The 22165-nt window shown below is 50.2% G+C and overlaps 1 protein-coding gene across 1 annotated transcript; it reads right to left on the bottom strand.

The window, feature by feature from the left end:
• Positions 1 to 12989: 12989 nt before the first annotated feature.
• LOC115651590 (C-X-C chemokine receptor type 2-like) lies at positions 12990 to 17109 on the bottom strand. Its single transcript, XM_030562658.1, has 2 exons — positions 16528 to 17109; positions 12990 to 15012 (listed from the first exon to the last, which is right to left on the bottom strand). Exon 2 carries the CDS (start codon positions 14950 to 14952, stop codon positions 13933 to 13935), a length of 1020 nt encoding a protein of 339 aa, XP_030418518.1. The 5' UTR covers positions 14953 to 15012; positions 16528 to 17109; the 3' UTR covers positions 12990 to 13932.
• Positions 17110 to 22165: the final 5056 nt, after the last annotated feature.

Raw genomic sequence — 22165 nt, 5'->3', positions numbered from 1 at the left:
AAGGCTGGGATCATGTGGCCTGGGAAGGGCTGTCAGCTGCCGTAATAGCAACCAGTCGCCCCTCTACATCCTGTCCCAGAGCACTTGGCCTTTCTCCAGAGCCCTCCATTCAACGGTCCCCAAATGCTGTACGAACACTAGTGCCTTAGGGCTGGATTTCCAAAGCTATTTAGGCACTGAATGATGCACAGAGGTGCCGAGTGAGGTTTTTCACACAGCCCCACTGAAGTGCCTAACTCCTACTGGAATCAGGGCGGGTAGGTGCTTTTGAAAATGCCACTAAGCACCTCTATACATCTTGAGGTGCTTAAATCCCTTTGGCAATCCAGCCGTTAAGAGCCTCACAGCTTCCCGCTGCCAGCAGGACCCCAAGTATCATTTCCCTAGCTTCCAAATGGGGAAACCGAGGCACAGAGAAGTTGTGACATGGCCACAGTGGCAAAGGACAGCACTGGCAGAGCTGGGAACTGAGGCCAGGAGCGTGGTGCTAAGTGCTACCTGCTGGGCCACACTCCCTCTATTACAGAGCACCATCAGCTTTGGGATTCACTAGCATAGGAGGGCGTGGGAGGAGTTCCACATCCTGGAAGGGCCAGTGACAGCAAGTGGTGAATGGAAGCACGGCCTCATTCCACAGCCCCAAGAGGCAGTGAGGGCCACTGGCTTTGTCTGGTACCTTGGGCATGTCCCCTCACTGCTCCAGGCCATGTTTTCTCTGTCTGTACCATGCGGCATCTCTAATTTAGCCTCTTCCCACCAGAGGATCTCCAGGTGCTTTATAAGTGCCAATGGATTAGACCTCCCAGTGAGAAATAGAATCATAGAAACATAGAAGATTAGGGTTGGAAGGGACCTCAGGGGGTCATCTAGTCCAACCCCCTGCTCAAAGCAGGACCACCCGCACTTACCGGATCTGAAAACTGAAGCCTCGAACATTGAATTGACCTGTCTAAGATCACACAGTGAATCTGCAGGGCCCGGAATAGTGTTGTACACACAAAACTACATAGGATCTTTTCAGGTGGCAAGACAAAGATGCCACATTTATTATGATAATTTGATTTATGAACAATAACTAATATCTTAATCCTTGTACACACACATTATACCTAATACTTATACACACACACATTCACACACACACACACACACACACACATCCATCAGATGTTCTGCAGCTGCTGCATAGTTACCAGTCCTGGACATAGCTTGAGTTCGTGGCTTGTGGTGGCTAACTGGCCAGGAAAGCCAGGCACAAGGACTAGCTGGGTCTCTGTTGGGCATGCACCGATGCCCTTCCATGTTGGCACCAGAATGTTACCTCTCAAAGTCTTCCATCTCACCCATCCTTTTTGTAGGCTTTAGTTTGAATCCAGAGTCTATAGGTCTTGCTGCGTCACGCTGCCTCTGGGTTTGGTGATTGATCACCCGTCAATTGCAGGCGTAACTTTCAGCCTGGGACCTGGCTTCTATTGCATCTTTTCTTTTTAGGGTGGACTCTTCTTACTTTGTTAGGGCTCTTGTCTGCATCTTCAGCTGGTGGGGTTTGAACTCTATTTCATCAGGACAGGCTGGGGCTGGAGGTTGATTCCATCATCCATACATACCTGAGTCACACAGCTAAACTAAACTAATAAGATTACAGAAGAGTTTGCAAAAATGAAGTTTGGAGGAAGCATTTACAAAATAGAGTAAACGTTTTTAAATGGGGTTTGAATTATAATATGGCAAACAGTGAACAGAAGTTACAATATAGACAAGTGTAGTGGATGGCAAACAGTGAACAGAAGTTACAATGTAGGCAAGTGCAGTGAATTGTGAACAGAAGTTACATTAATAAAGTGAACAATTAAACAATTTCATCTATCAGTTCTACAACAGATGCCAGCTCCTCCTGCCTGCAACATTTATCCTCGCTCTGGTAGACGGAGAGGAGATGCAGCGGCACAGGAGAAGGATCTGGCTGGTTTAAAGTGTCCCTTTAAGGTGACCAACTATAATGGCAGTCAGTAGCATGGGGCTGCTGCCACATGATGCCCAATATTGCTCTAAGCTAGCTGTGCCAATAAAGCAATGCTGGACCTGTTCCTGCATATGCCTCGCCTTGTAGCAGCATGGGGTAGTGAGAGGCGCAGTGGGTTAACCCAGTGCCATTTCTCCTCCCTGGAGACCTTAGCTGGAAGCCAGCTAGAATTTTAAGTGACAAGGGGTTTGGGCAGCAGCTCACTGGAGTTCCATTGGTGCATAGCAAAGGACCACCCCATGCACAGTAGGGCCTTCTGTTCTGCTTTCTCCTCACTGCTTTCCCCATGGCCAGATGGGTCTCTGTGGTGAAATCTCCCATCTGTCACCCCGTTGGCTTGATGTCAGATGAGCGATGGAGTCTACATTCATCACAGAATGATTCACCTGTGCGCAGTGTCCTTCACACGGCCTGTGGCTCCTCCAAATTAGTGCCAGGGCAGAGAACCAAGTAACAGCAAATATTCCAATATATAGTAGAAAACAATGCAACATACACACTGAAACTGGGTCACCACTACCTATAATCATTGTCAGCACTTAATTTGACTCAGTGATAATTAGCTCTAACAAGTACACTATGATTTTAAGCAATTAATGTCTCATTTCAATTATATATGTTAACAGGGTATAAATAGGATCCGATTTTCTTGCACAGTAATGGCTGACGTAGCCATGGCGCTGTTAAAACCATTCTTGCAATAACCATTGTATTGTCCGCTCAAGAATGGGGGTTACAAAAAGACTCGGTGTTGGCCCTGCTCCGCTCCCATCGGAGTTAATGGTAAAATACCCATCGAGTTCAACCAGAGCAGAGTTGGGGCAGCGCTGAGCACCTCTGAAAAATCTCACAGACTTCAAAGTCAGAGGAGCCCATCATAATAATCTAGTCTGACTTCCCGCACATCACAGGCCTCAGAACCTCACCCACTCGCTCCTTTAACAGACCCCTAACCTCTGGCTGAGTTACTGATGTCCTCAAATCATGGTTTAAAGCCGTCAAGTTATAGAGCAGGAGTCGGCAACCTTCCAGAAGTGCTGTGCCGAGTCTTTAAGGTTTCACATGCCGGTCATACATTTTAACATTTTTAGAAGGTCTCTTTCTATAAGTCTATAATATATAACTAAATTATTGTTGTATGTAAAGTAAATAAGGTTTTTAAACTGTTTAAGAAGCTTCATTTAAAATTACATTAAAATGCAGAGCCCCCCGGACTGGTGGCCAGGACCCAGGCAGTGTGAGCGACACTGAAAAGCAGCTCGTGTGCTGCCTTTGGCATGCGTGCCATAGGTTGCCTACCCCTGTTATAGAGAATCCACCATTGACATAGTTTAAACCTGCAAGTGACCGTGCTCCATGCTGCAGAGGAAACCCCCCCCCCTCCACTCCCGCAGTGTCTCTGCCAATCTGAGCTAGGGAAAATTCCTTCTCGACTCCAGATATGATGATCAGTTAGCCCCTGAACATATGGGCAAGAGCTACCAGCCAGACACCTGGGAAAGAATTCTCTCTAGTAACTCAGAGCCATCCCCATCTAGTGTCCCAATCCCATCACGAGCCACTGGAGATATTTGCTACTAGCAGTTGCAGATCGGCTCCATGCCACTGTAGCCAGTCTCATCACACCATCCCCTTCAGACCCTTTCAAGCTCAGTCTTGAAACCAGTTTTTTTGCTCACACTGCGCCCTTTGGAAATCAGTGGGAGCTTTGTCCTGAACTTCAGTGGGGTCGGTATTTCACTCCTAGACATCTGTGGACAGTCACCCACCATTGCACTAGTGCTGTTGGTGGCAATGGCAGAATAAACAAGGGCCAAGTGGCCATCAGTGTTTATTCCAAGAGGCCTTCTGGGAATGCCCTATTTTCACTCACTGTTGAGCTTTGAGAGCCAGATGTGGAAGCTCTGCAATAACACAGGCAGGGCTGTGTGCATAACTGAGCTCTCGGGTCACTTGCAGTACCAAACAATTGGAAAAAAAATAGTTTCAGGTCAACTTAAAAAATTTTGCTTCAATTTCTTTCACAAACTGAAAAAATAAAAAAAAATTCCTTTTGGGTAGGAGGAGACCTTGGACATTGTTGGAACATTTTATACTTTTTTATTTTAATAAAATCGAAGTAACTTTCTAATAACAAAGTCATTTGGAATCAAAAAGTTGAAAATGATTTTGAAAATGTTAAAAAGGAAACATTTTGAATTTTTTTTAGAATTTTTTTTAGGTTTGGTTTTAATTGAAACAATCCAGCCTAATTGATATGACATCACAAAATGTTTCCGTTGACCTAAACCTGCATTTTTTGGCCAAAAAAATTTTTGGAAGAAAAATTCCATATCGCTCTAGTTCTCCTGGCATTTCCAGCCTGAATTGTCATGAGCGAGCCCGTTGCCAGGGCTTTGTCTCCAAGGAGGGTCAGTGGCAGCTAGTAGCTGTAGCCCAGACAGCGATCTCCGGTCTGCACACCTGCCTCCTCCACTCTCAGCCTTTTAGTGCCCCCTGACCAGTTTTTTTCAGCTGGAGCCAAGCTTGGGCTGAGAAACCGAAGAAGCCAGCAGGGCTGACATGGCAATTGGACCAGCCAAGCAAGCAGCATGGACCATGAAGACTGGAGGGTGCTGTGGCAAACTGTGGTTCACCAGCAGGAAGGTCACCACCCAATGTGGCATCCACATGATCATGAGGCTCACCACTATGGTGACCTGCCTACAGTTGTGGCACCAACTCTCGGTGTGGATGAGCCCTCCCCTGAACTGGCTGATCTTCCAGGAGCATAGTGGGGAAGAAAGCCACCCCAGGCGAGAGAGTGAAGGAGACCACTCTGCAGCTCCATCGTGCAGGAACACTTGGTGGCAGCACCGGCTCTCGGTGCTCATGACCTGCTGGTGCATCAAGCTGGGAATAGAGAGCGCAAAGCCCGTGAGGCACATGAAGCTGGGCAGCAGGAGCCTTTGGCAGCGAGTGGAGACAGACCATGGCCAGGTAATGCAAGACTGAGGTGCCCACCATGCTAGGGTTGCCAACTTTCTAATTGCTGAAAAACAAACACACTTCCCTGTCCTGCCTCTTCCCCTGAGGCCCTGCCCCTACCCCGCCTCTTCCCATGAGGCCCCACCCCCGCTCACTCCTCTCCCCCCAGCTCACTCTCCATACCTCCCCCCCACTTTCCCCCCCCTCCTGGGTCTCACCTCTGCCGGCAGAGCCAGGCTGGGAGGAGCCGACGCGGAGCCTGCCCAATCAGGGCACAGCAGGGCGGAGGGGAGAGTCGTCCCCGGAGCAAGGGGCAGGCAGGGGTGGGTCCCTGTAGCGAGGGGGCAGGGTTGGGGCAATCGGGGACAGGATTCTCCCCAGGTGGCGGCACCGACCTCTTGGAGCCCATCCAGAAGCCAGTCACTGCTCTGTCAGGTGTCAGCAGCTGAGCACAGAGCAGCTCCTCCATGGGGCTCCAGCCGCCGCTGCCGCTCCTCCCACCCCCAGTGGCAGAGCCTGGTTACTGCGGCCAACCGGACTTTTAGCGTCCGGTCAGCTGTGCCGACTGGATCCTGCCAGGTTCCCTTTTTGACCGGACGTTCCAGTCAAAAACTGGATACCTCGCAACCCTACCTTGAAGAGAGACAAGGCTTTTTGCGCAAAAGTTTTGTAGACAAAGTGCCAGTGTAGACGCTGCTGTTCGTTATGTCAACACAACTGGCCTCCCCCAGTATCCCACAATGCCCACCATGACCTCTCTGCTCACGGTTTTGAAGGCTGCCCAGAAAGCATGAGCACGCCCCACCCCTTCTATGCTCCAGGAAACTTTGACTTTCCTCAGCCTGAAGAGCTCACGGAGCCAGAGGCACCAACTTTCTGAGTTTCCAGGGGCTGCTCAAGCCCTGCTCTGCCCCAGGCCCTGCCCCCACTCCATCCCTTCCAGGGGTGACAGTGAGCTGGCACGGGCAGGTTCTCCATACCGGTAAGAACCTGCACCGGCCCACACCCAGCCCACATTAAAGCACTGCCGCAGCAAAGGACCCTGCAGCGCTTTAACATCCCTGCCCCTTTTGCCCCACCCCCGGCAGCTGACAGGTAGTGTGAGTGCAAAGGGAGCAGCTGCCTTGGGGCTGGTGATTTAAAAGGGTGTCCGGAGGTCCAGGCCCTTTAAATCAACCCGGGAGCCCTGGGTGGTGCAGGCCAAGGGCTGGCTGGGAGACGCTGACCCCTTAGCCCCCTCCCTTCCACCTGAGGTCCCACCCCATCCAGGGGCCAGAGCCACCCCCCTGTACCAGTAAGTGACCTCAGTTACTTTCACCCCTGACCCCTTTCCCCAAGGTCCCACCCCTGCCCCACCTCTTCTCGCCCCACCCCCACCCTCAAGTGCACCCCACTTTTGCTCTGCCTCTTCCTGCCCCTGCTCCTCCCCCCAGTGCCTCCTGCATGCTGCTGAACAGCTGATCATGGTGGGTGGGAGGTGCTGGGAGGGAGGGGGAGGAGCTGATTGGCGGGGCCCACCAGTGGGTGCTGAGCACCCTCTATTTTTTTCCCGTGGGTGCTCCAGCCCCAGAGCACCCATGGAGTTGGCACCTATGCACAGAGCTGCTGAGGATGCTGCTCCCAGTAGCTGAGGAGGCTGTGGGAGAACTCGGAGGGAATCACAGAACCACAGGCAGGCAGGCAGAGCGGGCTGCTGCTACTGGGGGATGGGTAGAGACTGCTGTGCTGTGCAGAGCTGGGGGCTTATCGGGGGGATGTCCCTCTCCGCTGGGGACAGAATTAGTTGTTCAGGCTGCTGTCTGAACTTAAAGACTGCATGCCGACACTCTCCCCAACACAGACACTGTTTCTGTCTCTCTCCCTCAACACCCACACATGCTTCCCCCCTTCCTCTCACCCCCCACCCTCCGTCACTTCAGTTGAAAAGCAACTGGCAATCTAGCAGGATGCCCGTGGGACGAAGGGATTGAGAAAGTTGCATCATGTGATGCTGTCCCTGCCCCATGAGGCATTGCAAACCGTTCCCAAAGCACCCTGCAATAATTTCCCACAGTGCACTGCTCTCACTGTTGATGCAAGAGCTGCTAGTGTGGATGCACTCTGCCAACACAAGGCGCATACTGTGGACATGCAACAGAAGTTTAATTAAAGTGATATAACTTTTGTCGACAAAACTCTGCAGTGTAGAAAAGGCCTTAGGGACATCAGCAGATGTCCACCCCCGAGAATGCCATGGTAACTAAGTGACCTATGTGCTAATGAACTAGAGGCAAAAAGATTAACAACCATGGGAGAAGGGCACCCCAACATTAGTAGGGTGAGGTGCTACAGATTAGAAAAAGGGCAGAAACCCCTAGTGACCATGCCTTAGGCAGAATGGCATCAGCATAACACCGTATAAAAGTTGTAGCCTGGCCTGCATGCAGCTCTTGGAAGGTGCAAGGATGACGATCACGGCTGATGGTGACAAGAAGATGATGCTAAAGACAATAATTTAGGGGTTTAGGGACACCCAGAGCCTAGGGCTGCATCCCTGATCTTGGCTAATAGCCATTGCTGGACTTATCTTCCATGAACTGATCTAACTCTTTTTTGAACTGAGTTATAGTTTTGGCCTTCACAACATCCTATGGCAAGGAGTTCCACAGGTTGACTGTGCATTGTGTGAAGAAATACTTCCTTTTGTTTGTTTTAAACCTGATGCCTATTAATTTCATTGACACACCCAATTTGTGTGTTATATGAAGGAGTAAATAACACTTCTTTATTCACTTTCTGCACACCAGTCGTGATTTTATAGACTTCAATCATATCCCCCCTTAGTTGTCTCTTTTCCAAGCTGAAAGGTCACAGTCTTTTTAATCTTGCCTCATACGGCAGCTACTCTATACCCCTAAGCATTTTTGTTGCCCTTTTCTGTACCTTTTCCAATTCTAATATAGCTTTTTTGAGACGGGGTGACCAGGATTGCATGCAGTGTTCAAGGCGTATCATGGATTTCCATAGTGGCATTATGATATTTACTGTCTTATTATCTATCCCTTTCTTAATGGTTCCTAACATTCTGTTTGCTTTTTTGACTGCCGCTGCACATTGAGTGGATGTTTTCAGAGAACTGTTCACAATGACTCTTAGATCTCTTTCTTGAGTGCTAACAGCTAATTTAGACTCCATCATTTTATATGTATAGTTGGGATTATGTTTTCCAATGTGCATTACTTTGCATTTATCAACACTGAATTTCATCTGCCATTTTGTTGCCCAGTCACCCAGTTTTGTGAGATCCCTTTGTAGCTCTTTGCAGTCTGCCTGGGACTTAGCCATCTTGAGTAGTTTTGTATCATCTGCAAATTTTGCCACCTAATGGTTTACCCCCTTTTCCAGATCATTTATGAACATGTTGAATAGAACTTGGCCCAGTACAGACCTCACTACTTACATCTCTGCATTCTGAAAACTGACCATTTATTCCTACCCTTTGTTTCCTTTCTTTTAACCAGTTACCCATTCATGAGAGGACATTTCCTCTTATCTCATGAAAGCTTACTTTGCTTAAGAGCCTTTGGTGAAGGACCTTGTCAAAGACTTTCTGAAAGTCCAGGTACACTATATCCAGTGGATCCCCCTTGTCCATATGCTTGTTGACCCCTCAAAGAATTCTAGTAGATTGGTGCGGCATGATTTCCCTTTATAAAAACCATGCTGACTCTTCCCCAACAATTACGTTCATCTATATGTCTGATAATTCTGTTCTTTCCTATAGTTTCAACCAATTTGCCTCGTATTGAAGTTAGACTTATTAGCCTGTAAATGCCAGGATCACCTCTGGAGCCTTTTTTAAACATTGGCATTACATTAACTATCCTCTAGTCAACTGATATAGAGCCTTATTTAAGCATACTACAACTAGTACTTCTGAATTTCACATTTGAGTTCCTTCAGAACTCTTGGGTGAAAACCATCTGAGCCTGGTGACTTATTGCTGTTTAATTTATCAATTTGTTCTAAAACCTACTCTAATGACACCTCAATCTGGGACAGTTCCTCAGATCTGTCACCTAAAAAGAATGGCTCAGGTGTGGAATCTCCCTCCCATCCTCAGCCATGAAGACCAATACAAAGATGGCCTTGTCTTCCTTGAGTGCTCCTTTAGCATTTTGATTATTCAGTGGCCCCACTGAGTGGCAGGCTTCCTGCTTCTGATGTACTTAAAAAAATTGTTGTTAGATTTTAAGTCTTTTATTAGTTGCTCTGTGGATTCTTTTTTGGCCTGCCTAATTATACTTCTACACTTGACTGGCTAGAGCTTATGCTCCTTTCTATTTTCCTCACTTCCAATTTTAAAGGATGCCTTTTTGCCTCACACCGCTTCTTTTATTCTGTGGTTTAGTCAAGGTGGCAGTTTTTTGGTCCTCTTACTATTCTTTTTAATTGGGGATATACGTTTAATTTGAGCCTCTAGTACGATGTGTTTTTTTTAATTTCCATGCAGCTTACAGGCATTTCACTCTTGGGACTGTTCCTCTGACTTTCCATGGAAGATTAGGACCATGCCATCACCAGTGCAAACAGCTGGAACTCAGGACGTCCACTGCTCCTATTTTCATACATCCTTAGACATTGGATCAGAAACCAGGGGCCCAGGCCTGCTCCTAGTCAAGTCAGCAGGAGTTTTGCCATGACCGTACTGGGGCCCAACCAGAAGAGAAGGGATCTAGGTGCTGGGGGATGGTTTCCAGGAGGCAGCATCAGCAGGACAGGCAGCTACAGCAGCACTCTGCACTCAGTTGCTCTGCGTTCCTGTGCTACAGAAGAGCTGGGGTAGAAGCAGCGAGTTTCAGGGGATTCAGCACTATCAGTCCCACTCTTCCAGGCCACCAGACAAACGTCAAGGGCAAACATCTGTGACTTGGGAGAGCCATGTCTGTGCACCCCACACGACAGCTAAAGCCAGGCTTGAGCCAGGACGCTCCCGATCTGCCACACATGGAGAACACTACTAGTCCTTTAGAAGGAGTGAGCCATGGACAGGGTGGGCCAGGAATGGCTTGCACAGAGCTGAATGCTGCACCAGGGCTGGTGGGGCAGCGTCATGTTAAAAAGCAAGTGTGCATGTGCGTGAGTATTTTAAAAATAAAGGAGCCAAGAGTCCCTCTCTCACTATGCACACGTACAGCACCTAGCACTGAGGCCCTGATTTCAGCTGGGGGCACTGCCGTAACACACACCTCAGTATTGCAGGGTCAGGGACAATCTGGAACAAGCACCCAAGAGGACCAAGAATGACAAAAGCCGGGATGCAGCAGCTTAATGTTCTCTTGCTCTGGGACTTGCCATCAAACAAAGTCGAGGGGAGCACAGCTGTGGCCACGATTTACACTGATTAGTGCCAGAGACCAATGACATGCTCAGCTCTCTGCCTGCAGCCTGGGCTCTGTCCTGCAGGTCAGCATGAGCAGCGTTGGAGTGCTCAGCACCTGGCAGGAATAGGACCTAACTGCAGCGCAGGTTTAGTCACGTCACAGGCCTGGGGAACCATGTTGCTGTTGACCTCACGGCAAGTGCGCTCAGCCCACCATGCTGCTGCTGGCAATAAAAACGGAGTCTTACTTTGGAAAAGACAGGCACATCTTCCAGCCCAGCAACCCCCCTTTGCTTCCCACTGGGACCCCATTATCACTGTGCTCATTCACACCTAATGTTCCAGGAGCCGGCATCTCCCGCCTTCCACCCCACTTGGGAACAGCAGCACCTTTAACGTTCCCTCCTTCCCTCCGAAGACTAGTGTTGCTGAATTCCCTCCTGGGGAACAAACAGCTGATTCACCATGGAGGTGAAGCAATACACTGTCTGAGATACCACCTGAGCGCCAGAGGAGAATCTCAGGGTAAAATATAGAAACAGACTAATAGCCAGCTATTCCACCTGCATGCCATAAAAATCAGCAATTTTAGCGTACATTATAGCATTTCAAGAACTCCCCAGACAGGCAGCATGGCTCAGTGGCTGAGGCATGGCACCTAGGTCAGGAAACCTGGGGTCTCTTCCTGGATCTGTCGTGGGCCTGCTGGATGACTTTGGGCAAATCACACCCCCACCTGTACCTCAGTTTCCCCTCTCATGCTCTGACCTAGTCTACAAAGACTTTGCTGGTACATAATGACACCCTAACAAAGATGCAGTGTAGGCTAGCGCAGGAGTTCTTTCACCAGTATAATTACACTACCTCTCCAAATGACATAAGCTAGTCTGTCCAAAGGTATAAGCTGGTATACGCTGTGTCTACAAGGGGATTTTGCCAGTGCAGGTATGTCACTTAGGGGGCATGATGTTTTCACAGTCCTGACCCACAGCTACACTGACAAAATGCTACTCACTTCCTCCCCTGAGCACACCCTGTCCCCACTCCTTCCCCTCCCTCCCAGAGTGTTGTACGTGCCGCCAAACAGTTTTTCGCGGTGGGTGAGAGGCACAGGTCGGGAGAGGGAGGAGTTGGTCAGCAGGGCCACCGGCAGGTGAGAGACGCTGGGGAACAGGGGAGGGGAGAGCTTGGCTGGCAGTGGGTACTAAGCACCTGCTAATTTTTCTTACCAGCCCTGGAGCACCCAAGGACTCGGTGCCTATGGTCAAGCCCCATTGCCTGAAGCCCTCGGGCAATGGGGCTTGAGCTTCAGCTTTGGGTCTGGGCCCCAGGAAATCTAAACCAGCCCTGCTGACCCCATTAAAACTGGGTCGCAACCCACCATTAGAGAACTGCTGCCTTACAGGAATAGTTATACTGGCATAGCCACCTTTCTCCTGCTCTGACTATATCCACGGCGAGGGGTGTAGATCTAACTACACTGGTAGAGCTAAATCACAAACATTGGCGTCGACAAAGCTACGTGTACACATATGTACAGCACCTTGCACACTGGGGTCTTGATCTCAAGTGAGGCTGGTGGGTGCCACTATAATAAATTAACACTAATCTACCCCATAAATGATACTGAAAGCAATCATACCCAAGAGCTAGCAGACAGACAGAGGCCAGGTCCCCTGTGGCTGATACTTCTCACAGAGCTCTGCCCATTGGCCTCCAGGAACCCAGCGTCACCCCACTCGGCCAACGAACTGGACAAGGGAACGTTCTTGTCACTCACTCATTTTTATTCACATTTTGTAATGAAGCTGCTAGAGTATTAGGAGCACATAACAGTGTCATATCTACAAAGGGAAGGGAACAGCCCTCCTGTGTACAATACTATCAAATCCCTCCTGGCCAGAGACACCAAAATCCTTTTACCTGTAAAGGGTTAAGAAGCTCAGGTAACCTGGCTGACACCTGACCCAAAGGACCAAAGAAGGGATAAGATACTTTCAAATCTTGGGGAGGGGAAGGGTTTTGTTTGTGCTCTTTGCTTTGGGGTTGTTCGCTCTTGGGACTAAGAGGGACCAGACATCAATCCATGTTCTCCAAATCTTTCTGAACCAGTCTCTCATATTTCAAACTTGTAAGTAACAGCCAGGCAAGGCGTGTTAGTTTTATCTTTGTTTTCTCAACTTGTAAATGTTCCTTTTTGCTACGAGGATTTACCTCTGTTTGCTGTAACTTTAAACCTAAGGCTAGATGGGGTCCCTCTGGGCTCTATGAATCTGATTACCCTGTAAAGTTATTTTCCATCCTGATTTTACGGAGATGATTTTTACCTTTCTTTAATTAAAAGCCTTCTTTTTAAGAACCTGATTGATTTTTCCCTGCTTTAAGTTTCAAGGGGGTTGGATCTGCACTCACCAGGAATTGGTGGGGGGAAAGGAAGGGGAATGGTTAATTTCTCCTTGTTTTAAGATCCAGAGGTTTGGATCTGTGTTCACCAGAAGCTTGGTGGAGAAGTCTCTCAAGGCTACTGGGAGGGAGATTGTCTATCCTCCCCCCAGACAGAGTTTCCCAAATAACTGTTAAAGGATTTGGGTGGTGGCAGTAAAACCAGATCTAAGCTGGTAATTAAACTTAGAGGTTCTCATGCAGGTCCCTACATCTGTACCCTAAAGTTCAGTGTGGGGAAGGAACCTTGACAAACAGATACCAAAATTCTTGTCAAGGCGGAGCCAAGTGAGGGGAGGGGCAGGCTGGGGGAGCTACTAGTTTACCTCGCTAGCGCCTGCCCCAAAGAGCTGATGGTGTGTTCTGCACTCGTACCGGGCCTGGCACACGGGGCTCCTGGGCGCTACCGTAACACGTGCTAAGGACCAGATGATACAGCCTCTCCCTGTGAGGGCAGTCTAGGCCCCTGATTTATTGCTAACGCTATGTTGCAATAACGCATAAAGAATCAGATTTTAAGGCCTGCCAGGACTGTGCCAATCGGTGGCTGAGCTCCTGCAGTGCGCAGCCCAGAGAGCCCATCACCTATTCCTGCATCCAGCCCCTCTCCTCTGGCCAAGCCAGGCTGGGCCCGCATGCCTGGTGATGTACAAACCCGTGACAGTACCACCGCTGCGGCCCCATGGAGCTTCCTGTCTAGAACCAAGACAGCCAAGCAAGATTGAAGCAGCAGCTTACCCCATGCAATGGGATGTGCTTGGTTCTCAGCCAGTCAGGCTGCCCACCCTGCTGGCTTCTTCACTGCCTCTGGGAGGCTGGGTGTCTACAGAGCCCTTTGGGAATGGCCCAGTCTAGGGTGCCCCTGCCCCGGGACAGAGGCTGAAGAGCTAATCCGGCGTATGCAATATTGCACACACAGCAGCCATGGGGACTGAACTTGGGACCTCTTGCTCTACAGGCAATAGAGGCTCATACTTGAGTGATGAGGCCCAGCTCATCCCCTCTATATGTGGCCCAGGCACATGAGAAAAGATCCGGGACCAGCCCGGAACAGGCATGGTCACACGTAACCAGGACGGAGAGCGTCAGACCTTCTCCATGCCTTCCTCATCCCAGCTCCACCCAGCCCCATCAGCCCCTACAGCGCTCCTCCCTCGCCACCCGCAGCTTCCATCCTGACCGTGTCCTTGGAGCACCCTGGCTCGAGGCAGCACCCCGTCTGCCTCACAAGCTTCCTCAGCCCAGCCTGATACTGGCTGGAGAGGCTGAAGCAGATGATGGGGTTGACGCAGCGGTTGGCGTAGGCCAGCAAGGTGGTCAGGTTGGATGCCAAATACATGGGGCCTGTGGTGAGCAACTCATCATCCTTCGTGAGGAAAACCACCAGCCAGTAGGGCACCCACATAACCACAAAGGTCATCACGGTGACCAGAGCCATGACCGTGGCACGCCTGTTAACTTGGAGGCTGGAGGCTGTGTGGACGGTCAGCCCCCTCCTAACCCACAGAGTGAAGATGATGCTGGAGTAGCAGAGGATCATCAGTAGCATAGGGGGGAGAAACGCCAAGCCTCCCACGAGCCTGAAGTAAAGAGCCAGTTGCTGCTTGGGCATTTGGTTCACGCAGTACGTCTCCCCCTCCACCTCCACTGTTGTGTAGTGAATCCATAAGGGGATGGAGAAGAGGAAGCCAAGCGTCCATATAAACATGCAGACCCAGGCGATGAGCCTCTGGGACACAGCCATGGTGCGTGTGGGGTGGATCACAGCCACGTAGCGCAGCAGGGAGACTGCCAGCAGGCTGTAGAAATCGGCAAAGATGATGGAGAGGGACATGCTGTTGTAGGTGACGCACACCACGTACCCCAAGGGCCAGCCCTCGAATAGCACATTACCAAACATCACTGGGACAACATAGAGGAAGAAGAGGAGGTCCAAGAGAGCAATATTGACCAGCAGGGGCCCAGTCAGGCGGGAGACATGGCTGGCACCAGTCCTCATGAGGTCTGGGATCAGGACCAGGAGCAGCAGGACATTCCCAGGCATGCCCAGCAGGAAAATGAGAAAATAGATGGAAGCAAAGAACCTCCTGGATTGGAGGAGGAAGAGATCACTCAGCACAGAGCTGGAGCTGTTCCCTGCACTGGAGTTGGAGGTCATAGCAACGCTGATGTGCCTTGTCAAGCAGAGCTCGGCTGCAGCTGGCCCTGTCGCTCTGTTCTGGAAATCAAAGGGCAAAGTTAGCATGGCATTCAGCACCTACGGGCTTGTCTTCATGGACAGCACGGCGGCGGCACTGGTGCAACTGCGCTGCTGTAGCACGTTTGTGAAGACACTGCTACTCTCCTGTTGACAGGGAGCTGTCTACACCGGGGTGAGGTCAGTATAAGTATCACTCAGGGAGGGGGATTTTTCACTCCCCTGAGCGATGTGGTTATACCACTACACGTCTGTAGTGTAGACCAGGCCTCAGAGAAAGCAGCAGTGCTAAGGGTCCAGCCCTCGGAGAATGGTCAGAAGCACAGCTCCCCAAGAGGAAAATATGGAGGTTTGGTGCGCGGAAGTGGGATGAGTAACAAATTCACCAGGCAGCCTGAGAAATTCTGACCCTCAGAAACAAAACTTCCAGCTTCCTGGGGACAAAACCACTAGAAATCCAGACACAGGGGGAACACAGCTCCCTGATAGGAAAGCCCTGTAGGATGCCAGAGCAAATACTAATCCCCCAGAGGTTTCTCTAGCAGGGATCCGTGACTGCTTAGGGAACAGAACCCAGGCACCTCCTGCTTAGCTAGCGAGCAAGACAGCCTCGGCTGACACCCCGGGAGCTGTAGTTCGAGGCCAGTGGTGGATTCGTAGCACTAAGAGCTCAGTAAAGGCAGGAGCAGCCAGATAATTTCGAAGAGGTGGATTTAATTAGAGTGAGTCTGATCGCACCACTAGAGAAACGTACTGGGGGGTCAGGGAGCGGCCTTGGGAGAGCCAGGCACTGCTGGAGAATAAAATACTCAAAGCATGGCAGGAAAGTGGGAGAACGTGCAGGAGCCCAGTGTCCACGGCTGAGGGACAGAGGCTCTAGCTGGGTGTCTAGAGGGCCAGAGCGCCTCAGGTTCTGCTGCGCTCGGTAAAGCACCTAGCAAGCTCTTTGGAGCAGGGCTGGTTTGCCTGGGCCTTGTCCAACACCAACCCTGTTGTTGGTTATTTCTCCCTGCTAACCTCCACATGTGGCTGTTTCTGAAGGGCAGACAGGCTCCCCGAACTCCAGCACCCTCTCACGGGCAGGCTTTTTGCTCACCCAGAGAGAGCGACAGAGAGGGAGCAGGAAACTTCCCTCAGGATGGGGGTTTGGTTTGGCCAGTGAGCTAGGAACTGACGCTGCAGCACAGGAAACGGTCTAGTTAGAAGGTAGCTTCTCGTTTGGTCACCGGGAAGATTCCCCCAAGTTTCATTGGAATCACGCTTTGCACGAGTCTGGACACCCATTCTCCTCCACTACACATTGGACTCACCCGATGGGCCCGATCCTGCTCCCACCGAAGTCAGGAACTGAACTTCCATGGTGCAGGAGCAGGCCTGATGTCCAAGTTCCCGACACACCCCGTCCTTCCTGTATTTGAAATGCAGCTCTACGAACCCGCTCCTCTGTGTGCATCTCCTTCTGCAGTGCAGAGAGGTTCCTGGCTCCCTGGCCTGTAAGCTGGGAGCCCGTGGCGTGTCCAAGCCAAAAGGACTCACCTCTCCAGTGCGCGTGGGTGCCCCTTGCAGGGAACAGCTGGATGAAGCTGCAGTCCCAGGCAGCTGCTCTTGTCTTGACCTTGTCACTTTCCCGAGCAAACCCCTGCTGACTAATGAGAGACAAATTTATAAACTCCAGCCAGAAAAACCTCAGGAGGCGGCAACACCCCTGCTCTGCCCAGGGCTGCCCATCACAGTCCCTCTGGCTGAGCAAACAGTCAACCTGCTCCAGTGCAGAGATCAGCCAAAAGGCACAGACGGCCGTCAGTCAGCCTGGTGGAGAAACCGCCTGCGAACTGGGGTGAGCAAGGGGACTCTGCCTACTTCTGCCACGTGTTCCAAATAACCAAGCAGGCTGAAATCGACCCCGTGGATCCTGCCACCACTGAGCTTTTGGGGAGTGTGGATCGAGACTGGAACCCCCAGTCCAGCCTGACTCACAGCACTCGCTGTTCCAGAGGACACTGGGGGCTGATGGGGAAGGAACTACATGAGGCACACAGTGAAGCTGGGTAACAAATTTTCAGTGAACAGAAATATTGCTAAAAAATGTATTTTTCATAAATCCAGGGCAAATCTGGGGAATAGTTTCACCCCCCCTTTATTTAATGTATTTATTATTAATTATTATTATTATTATTATTTTAATTTTGGCCACTGAACCAAAAAGTCAGTTATTCACTCAGTGCTCTGACTACCACAACTGTGGTCTGCATCCTGGGCTTTGATACAGCGAGCTTTCCCGGAGCTGTGTTTACAGAACACGTCACACACACTGCACTCACCCCAAAGACTTACAGGAGGAGGAATAGCTCAGTGGTTTGAGCATTGGCCTACGAAACCCAGAGTTATGAGCTCAATCCTTGAGGGGGCCATTTGGGGATCTTGGGCAAAAATCTGTCTGGGGATTGGTCCTGCTTTGAGCAGCAGGTTGGACTAGATGACCTCCTGAGTGTTAAGATAAGTTCCTGTCTGCATCCTAAAACTTGCCCATACCGGTATTGCCCTGGCCTCTTCCTTTGTCATTCAGTGTTAAACGCATTTTGAACTATATGCATTTCCTCACCTTTTGGGGGCGAAGCCAGACTTTCAGGCACCTGCTCCCCTACTTGGTGTAAACTTTGCTTGTACCAATCAGAAACGAACACACACAGTTTTTGGGCCCCGTCCCCTATGACACTTTTATGATGTCATAGTGGGTATTTTAGGCTGGTCTGCCATGTGCAGGCAGAAGAGGAGAAAGAAAAACGAATCCTGTGTACCTTGTGCACACCCGTAACCGAGCCTGATCACCTCGAAGCCTCTCTCAGCTCACGTGTTTTAAGCAGAGTTTCTACGTTTGCCGGTCATTATGAGTTGGTTTGTATTCGTAAGTATTGGTTATTACTAAATGCTGCATCTGTGTTTATAAATATTGTTTAATAGTAAATACTTTAGCCATTGTATATTTTAAGTTCCATTAACCCTATTAGCTAATCATACGCTGCTCCCCTACCCCTTGTAACTATCCCCAATAAAACTTTAAATTAATTAATTTTAGTTGTGTGCATGCCTGCAGTTTGCATCGTGACCCAGACCCTCCTTGCATCCCTTACCTATACAATCTATTGCCACGTGCAGCCTGGTAAATAACAGCTCTGCATTTTTCTTTCGCCCCTAAAAGGACGTGGCAATCTACACTGAGGTCCCTTCCAACCCTGATATTCTATGACTTTCCAGTGGTTCTTTCCTGCTCTGTTCTTTTCCCTGCTGTAGAAGGAAGCTCGTTCACACTGAACACACCCCCTCCTTTCCAAATGTGAAGCCATAACGTGCCAGAAACCAAAGCCTTTACTTCAGGTGCAGATTCATAAATGTTTGCTCTAGCAGATCACTGCCCTTCAACAGGACCCAGCAGGCGCTAAATCCAAACTCTAACACGAGGGAATTTGAAAGAGACCTGGCCTAAGCAACTACAACTCCACTGACTTCACACCAGCTTGGGCCAGATGGGAACTGGGCCCAACTATTGCCATACGGGATTGGGACAGAACTTAAGCCTATTTAAAGGAAGAGCAGGGATTTCTAATAGCTTCCCTTCATGCAGGGACATGCACCTGAAAAATCTGATGCAAGAGCTGGGCTCAGTCAGGTGACTAATAATGGTCCATGCTGGCATACCGGAGTCCTGGTAAGTCCATGGCTGGTGAGTATTTATCCTGTCATCACAGCACTGCCTTTTACAGGTCAATCACGTGTACTTTTGGAAGTTGTTCCACATACTTTGCCCTTTTGTAGAGCTCTCCACCTGCAGGTCTCAAAGCATTTTATAAACACAGACCACCTCAGCATCCCCAGATAGGAGATATTCTGCCCCTCTTAAAGATGGGGAAATGGAGACAAAGGGGAAGTTAATTTCCCCAAGTTCACACAGTGAGTCAGGGCAGAACCCAGCAGTCTAAACTCCCATTTTCCCTGATCCAACCACTAGACCATACTCCTCTCCCAGTGCCAGGAATGGGAGCCAGGACTGCTGGCTCTGGATTCACCCCTGCTGCTACCACAACAGTGGGAAGGACTTTTGTGTTAAATGGCAGCATTGTTTTTTTTTTGGCACTTCTATCTTATGTATAAAGAACAACTTTATTCCATGAAGGGAAAGGTTATTCTTGCTTTTTTAACACACTAAAACCAGAACAAATCAAACAATCTGATCACTTTCTCCCCTGTTGTTTTGCTGAAGGACCCCTCAGAGAACGGGAGAACGAGCAAGATTAGGACATTGCATGGGGCTAGAGCCAGAGCAGTGGAGAGATGGGATTTTTAATCAGGCTGTTTAACACTCCAGTATTAACAGTGTTCAATTCAAACTCCGGCCACCTGGGAAGAAAGCCCCTTTATAAAGGATTCAGCATCCCCCCACAGTGAAGAGCCGAGGAAGCTGAGCTCCAGCTCTCTGCTACTCCAAGCAGATCTCCAGTAAGAGCAGGAACAAGATTTGATATTTTTAAAGTTTAAAACAACCACAGCCTAAGCAGGGAGATCCATCACAAATTGCAGCCACGCAGTGCAGGCTCCAATGGACCAGGGCGTGTGGTCACGTCGCTGTGCCAGTAACAGAGCTCCTGGCACTCGCTCATTGAACTGCACCACCAGCAGGGCTGGAAATGCACACAGGTTTTGCCCGCAGGAGCTAATTTTTGCCTTTACCTGCCAAAGCCCCAGTCTGAGGCTCTGTTGGTTCAAACGGCGTGTGGCGGAGAAAGACACTCAGAAACATGGCAGGGTCCCCCAACACCAAACAATCACATCCCTGAATCCTCAACCACCACCTTCCTTCCGGGCTGTTTTCCACCCTACACTCCTCCCCCTTCCCCCTGAGAGCAGGTGTCACTGGTTAAATCTGCTAAATTCCAGCCAGCAAGATTTACTGGCAGACCGTCTGTTTCATTAAGCTGGTGTTTGCGTTCACCAAGGCCCTAAAGACATCATTAAAGCCTCCAAACACCATCCAGCGTTATCATGGATTGTCAAGAGGCACCACAGTGCTTATTAAGAGCTCTCACCTCCACAGCCAGGGAAAGGAGAGCAGCCTTATGTTGGGAAAGGTGTTACTCTGCTGCCTGGCTCAGGGGAAGCATTTTCACAAGTCCAGGCTGCTTGGATTGATTTCTGGGTGTGCAGAGCCTGGGAGCAGCTGTGAGGAGGGAGGGGAATTGATTGCAAAGATCTTGCTGCCCACCCCACCCCAATTGCCAGTGGGACACAGGCACAACTTGCTGCCGAGAATAGAACAAACACCAGCCTAGAGTGCTGCCCTGGCTGTTCCCAATCGCAGTACCGCCCAAGAGGGCACGAGGCAGCAGAGAGACTGCCTGGGATGGGGATGCACAGAGCAGAACATGCCCAATTTCACTGTGTGGAAGTAATGCAGATGGCAAAGTCTGATAAGCAAGCGCTGTGGTTACAGCAGCAGGAGATAAGCACCTGGCTTTGAAGTCCCTTTGTCCAATGCAAGGCCTAATTCTCACTGAATTAAGGCCAGCAGGGACTATGCTGATGCTGTGTCTGAGCTCCTGCATGGCCCAGGCCAGAGCCAGTCACCCAGCTGTTCCCGCACTGTAGGGAATTGTTCTTCCCTGCAGATGGGATTGTTGAACAGCCCAGTGACTTGTTAAACTAGTTGCTCCCCCCAGGGTCTGTTTACAGACTCCAGACAATGCTCCCAGCGACCCCATCGTTGCCTATGCTGCTCCTGCAGTTAATCACCCTCAAGAAGTTACATCTTCTTTCCCATTTGATGTTAACTTCAGCTGGGAACCCCTGGATCCTGCTAGGCTCTGGGGTGCCCAGTTAGAGACCCTGAATTACAGGGACTGTCTCCCTAGGTAGCACTGGCCAGAAGAGTTACCTCTTAACCGACTCAAAATTAGACTGAGCTCCCAAGCCTCACAAGGCTGTTCTTCCTAAAGTGTGTGCTGGGAGCCCCCATCCCCAGCCTCGCTGGGTGCCAGAGCAGCTCAATGAACGCTGAGAAAACAAGCACCAGATTGGTAACATTTGTACAGCACCTAGCACACTGGGGTCCTGCTCCACGGAGCCAGCCTCCATCACTGCCTGCTAGCACTAGTCTGTCTACTCAGGCTGGGAGGTTCATGCCCAGCCACAGTGTGGACATATCCCAGGCAGCTACCACAATACAAAGAGGTTCTAAGAGAGCCCGTAGGCATCTAGTGCACACAGTACAGGATCATCAGTGCCTTAGGGCAGGGACAGTCTGTATATTCACCTAGCACAGGGGATCCCAGGCATGAGCAGGTCTCCTGGATGTGACAGTAACAAACGGAGGTTCAGCGTAGGGTGACCAGACAGCAAGTGTGAAAAATTGAGATGGGGGGAGGGTAATAGGAGCCCATATAAGACAAAGACCCCCAAATCAGGACTGTCTCTATAAAATCAGGACATCTGGTCACCCTAGTTCATCGGCAGAGCACGTTGGTTTGCATGCTGACCACGCCTGCTATGGAACTGGCTTTCTACAGTGGCTACACACAGCCCTGAGCCGTTCTGCCAATAGGTTTTCAAAGCACTAAAGTAGCTTTTCCTTTCAAAAGCCCTGGGAGGTGCCCAGGGACAAACCGCTCTGGGGAGTTGTGCACTGGGCTCCTGAGTTAGATCCTGGAAGGGGAGGAGTGGGATGGATCAGTTCTGCTCTCTACACTCACCCAATAGCCACCTGCTTTGGTCTGAGCCCTCAGACTCCATCACCCAAAGCCTCTAGCACTAGTGGCCTTGGCCCACGGCACGGCCCCCCAGTGTCCTGCTGCTCCTTGGCTGCCTGCCCCAAGGGCAAGCCCACACTGCTTTCACGCAGTTCCCCTTAAGGATGCCAGGCATGGAAGCCCGCCTCTCTCTGCAGGGCAGAAGGATCATGTGAGCAAAGGGAGGGGTGTTTTCCTGCCACTGGTAAGGTGAAGATTCAATAGGACTAATCAACTGTACATTTTATTGACATCAGTGCATTCCCAGAGAAGTGCATTAAGCAGGGAAATGGCCACCCGAGTAACAGACTTACTGGAGCCCTTAAGAGGGGCACATGGCTAAACAGATAGATCGCACTGCTATCCCCTGACCCCGCCCCTACAGTGTGTTATGGTGG

This window comes from Gopherus evgoodei, chromosome 4, assembly GCF_007399415.2.
Source record: "Gopherus evgoodei ecotype Sinaloan lineage chromosome 4, rGopEvg1_v1.p, whole genome shotgun sequence".
In the NCBI taxonomy this organism is placed as follows: domain Eukaryota; kingdom Metazoa; phylum Chordata; order Testudines; family Testudinidae; genus Gopherus; species Gopherus evgoodei.
The sequence above is the reverse complement of the archived record's forward strand: the minus strand, read 5'-3'. Positions and strand labels throughout refer to the sequence as shown.

What these genes read in the sequence shown, in the direction of transcription:
- LOC115651590 (XM_030562658.1), bottom strand. Translation starts at nt 14,952, where the DNA reads ATGACCTCCAACTCCAGTGCAGGGAACAGCTCCAGCTCTGTGCTGAGT.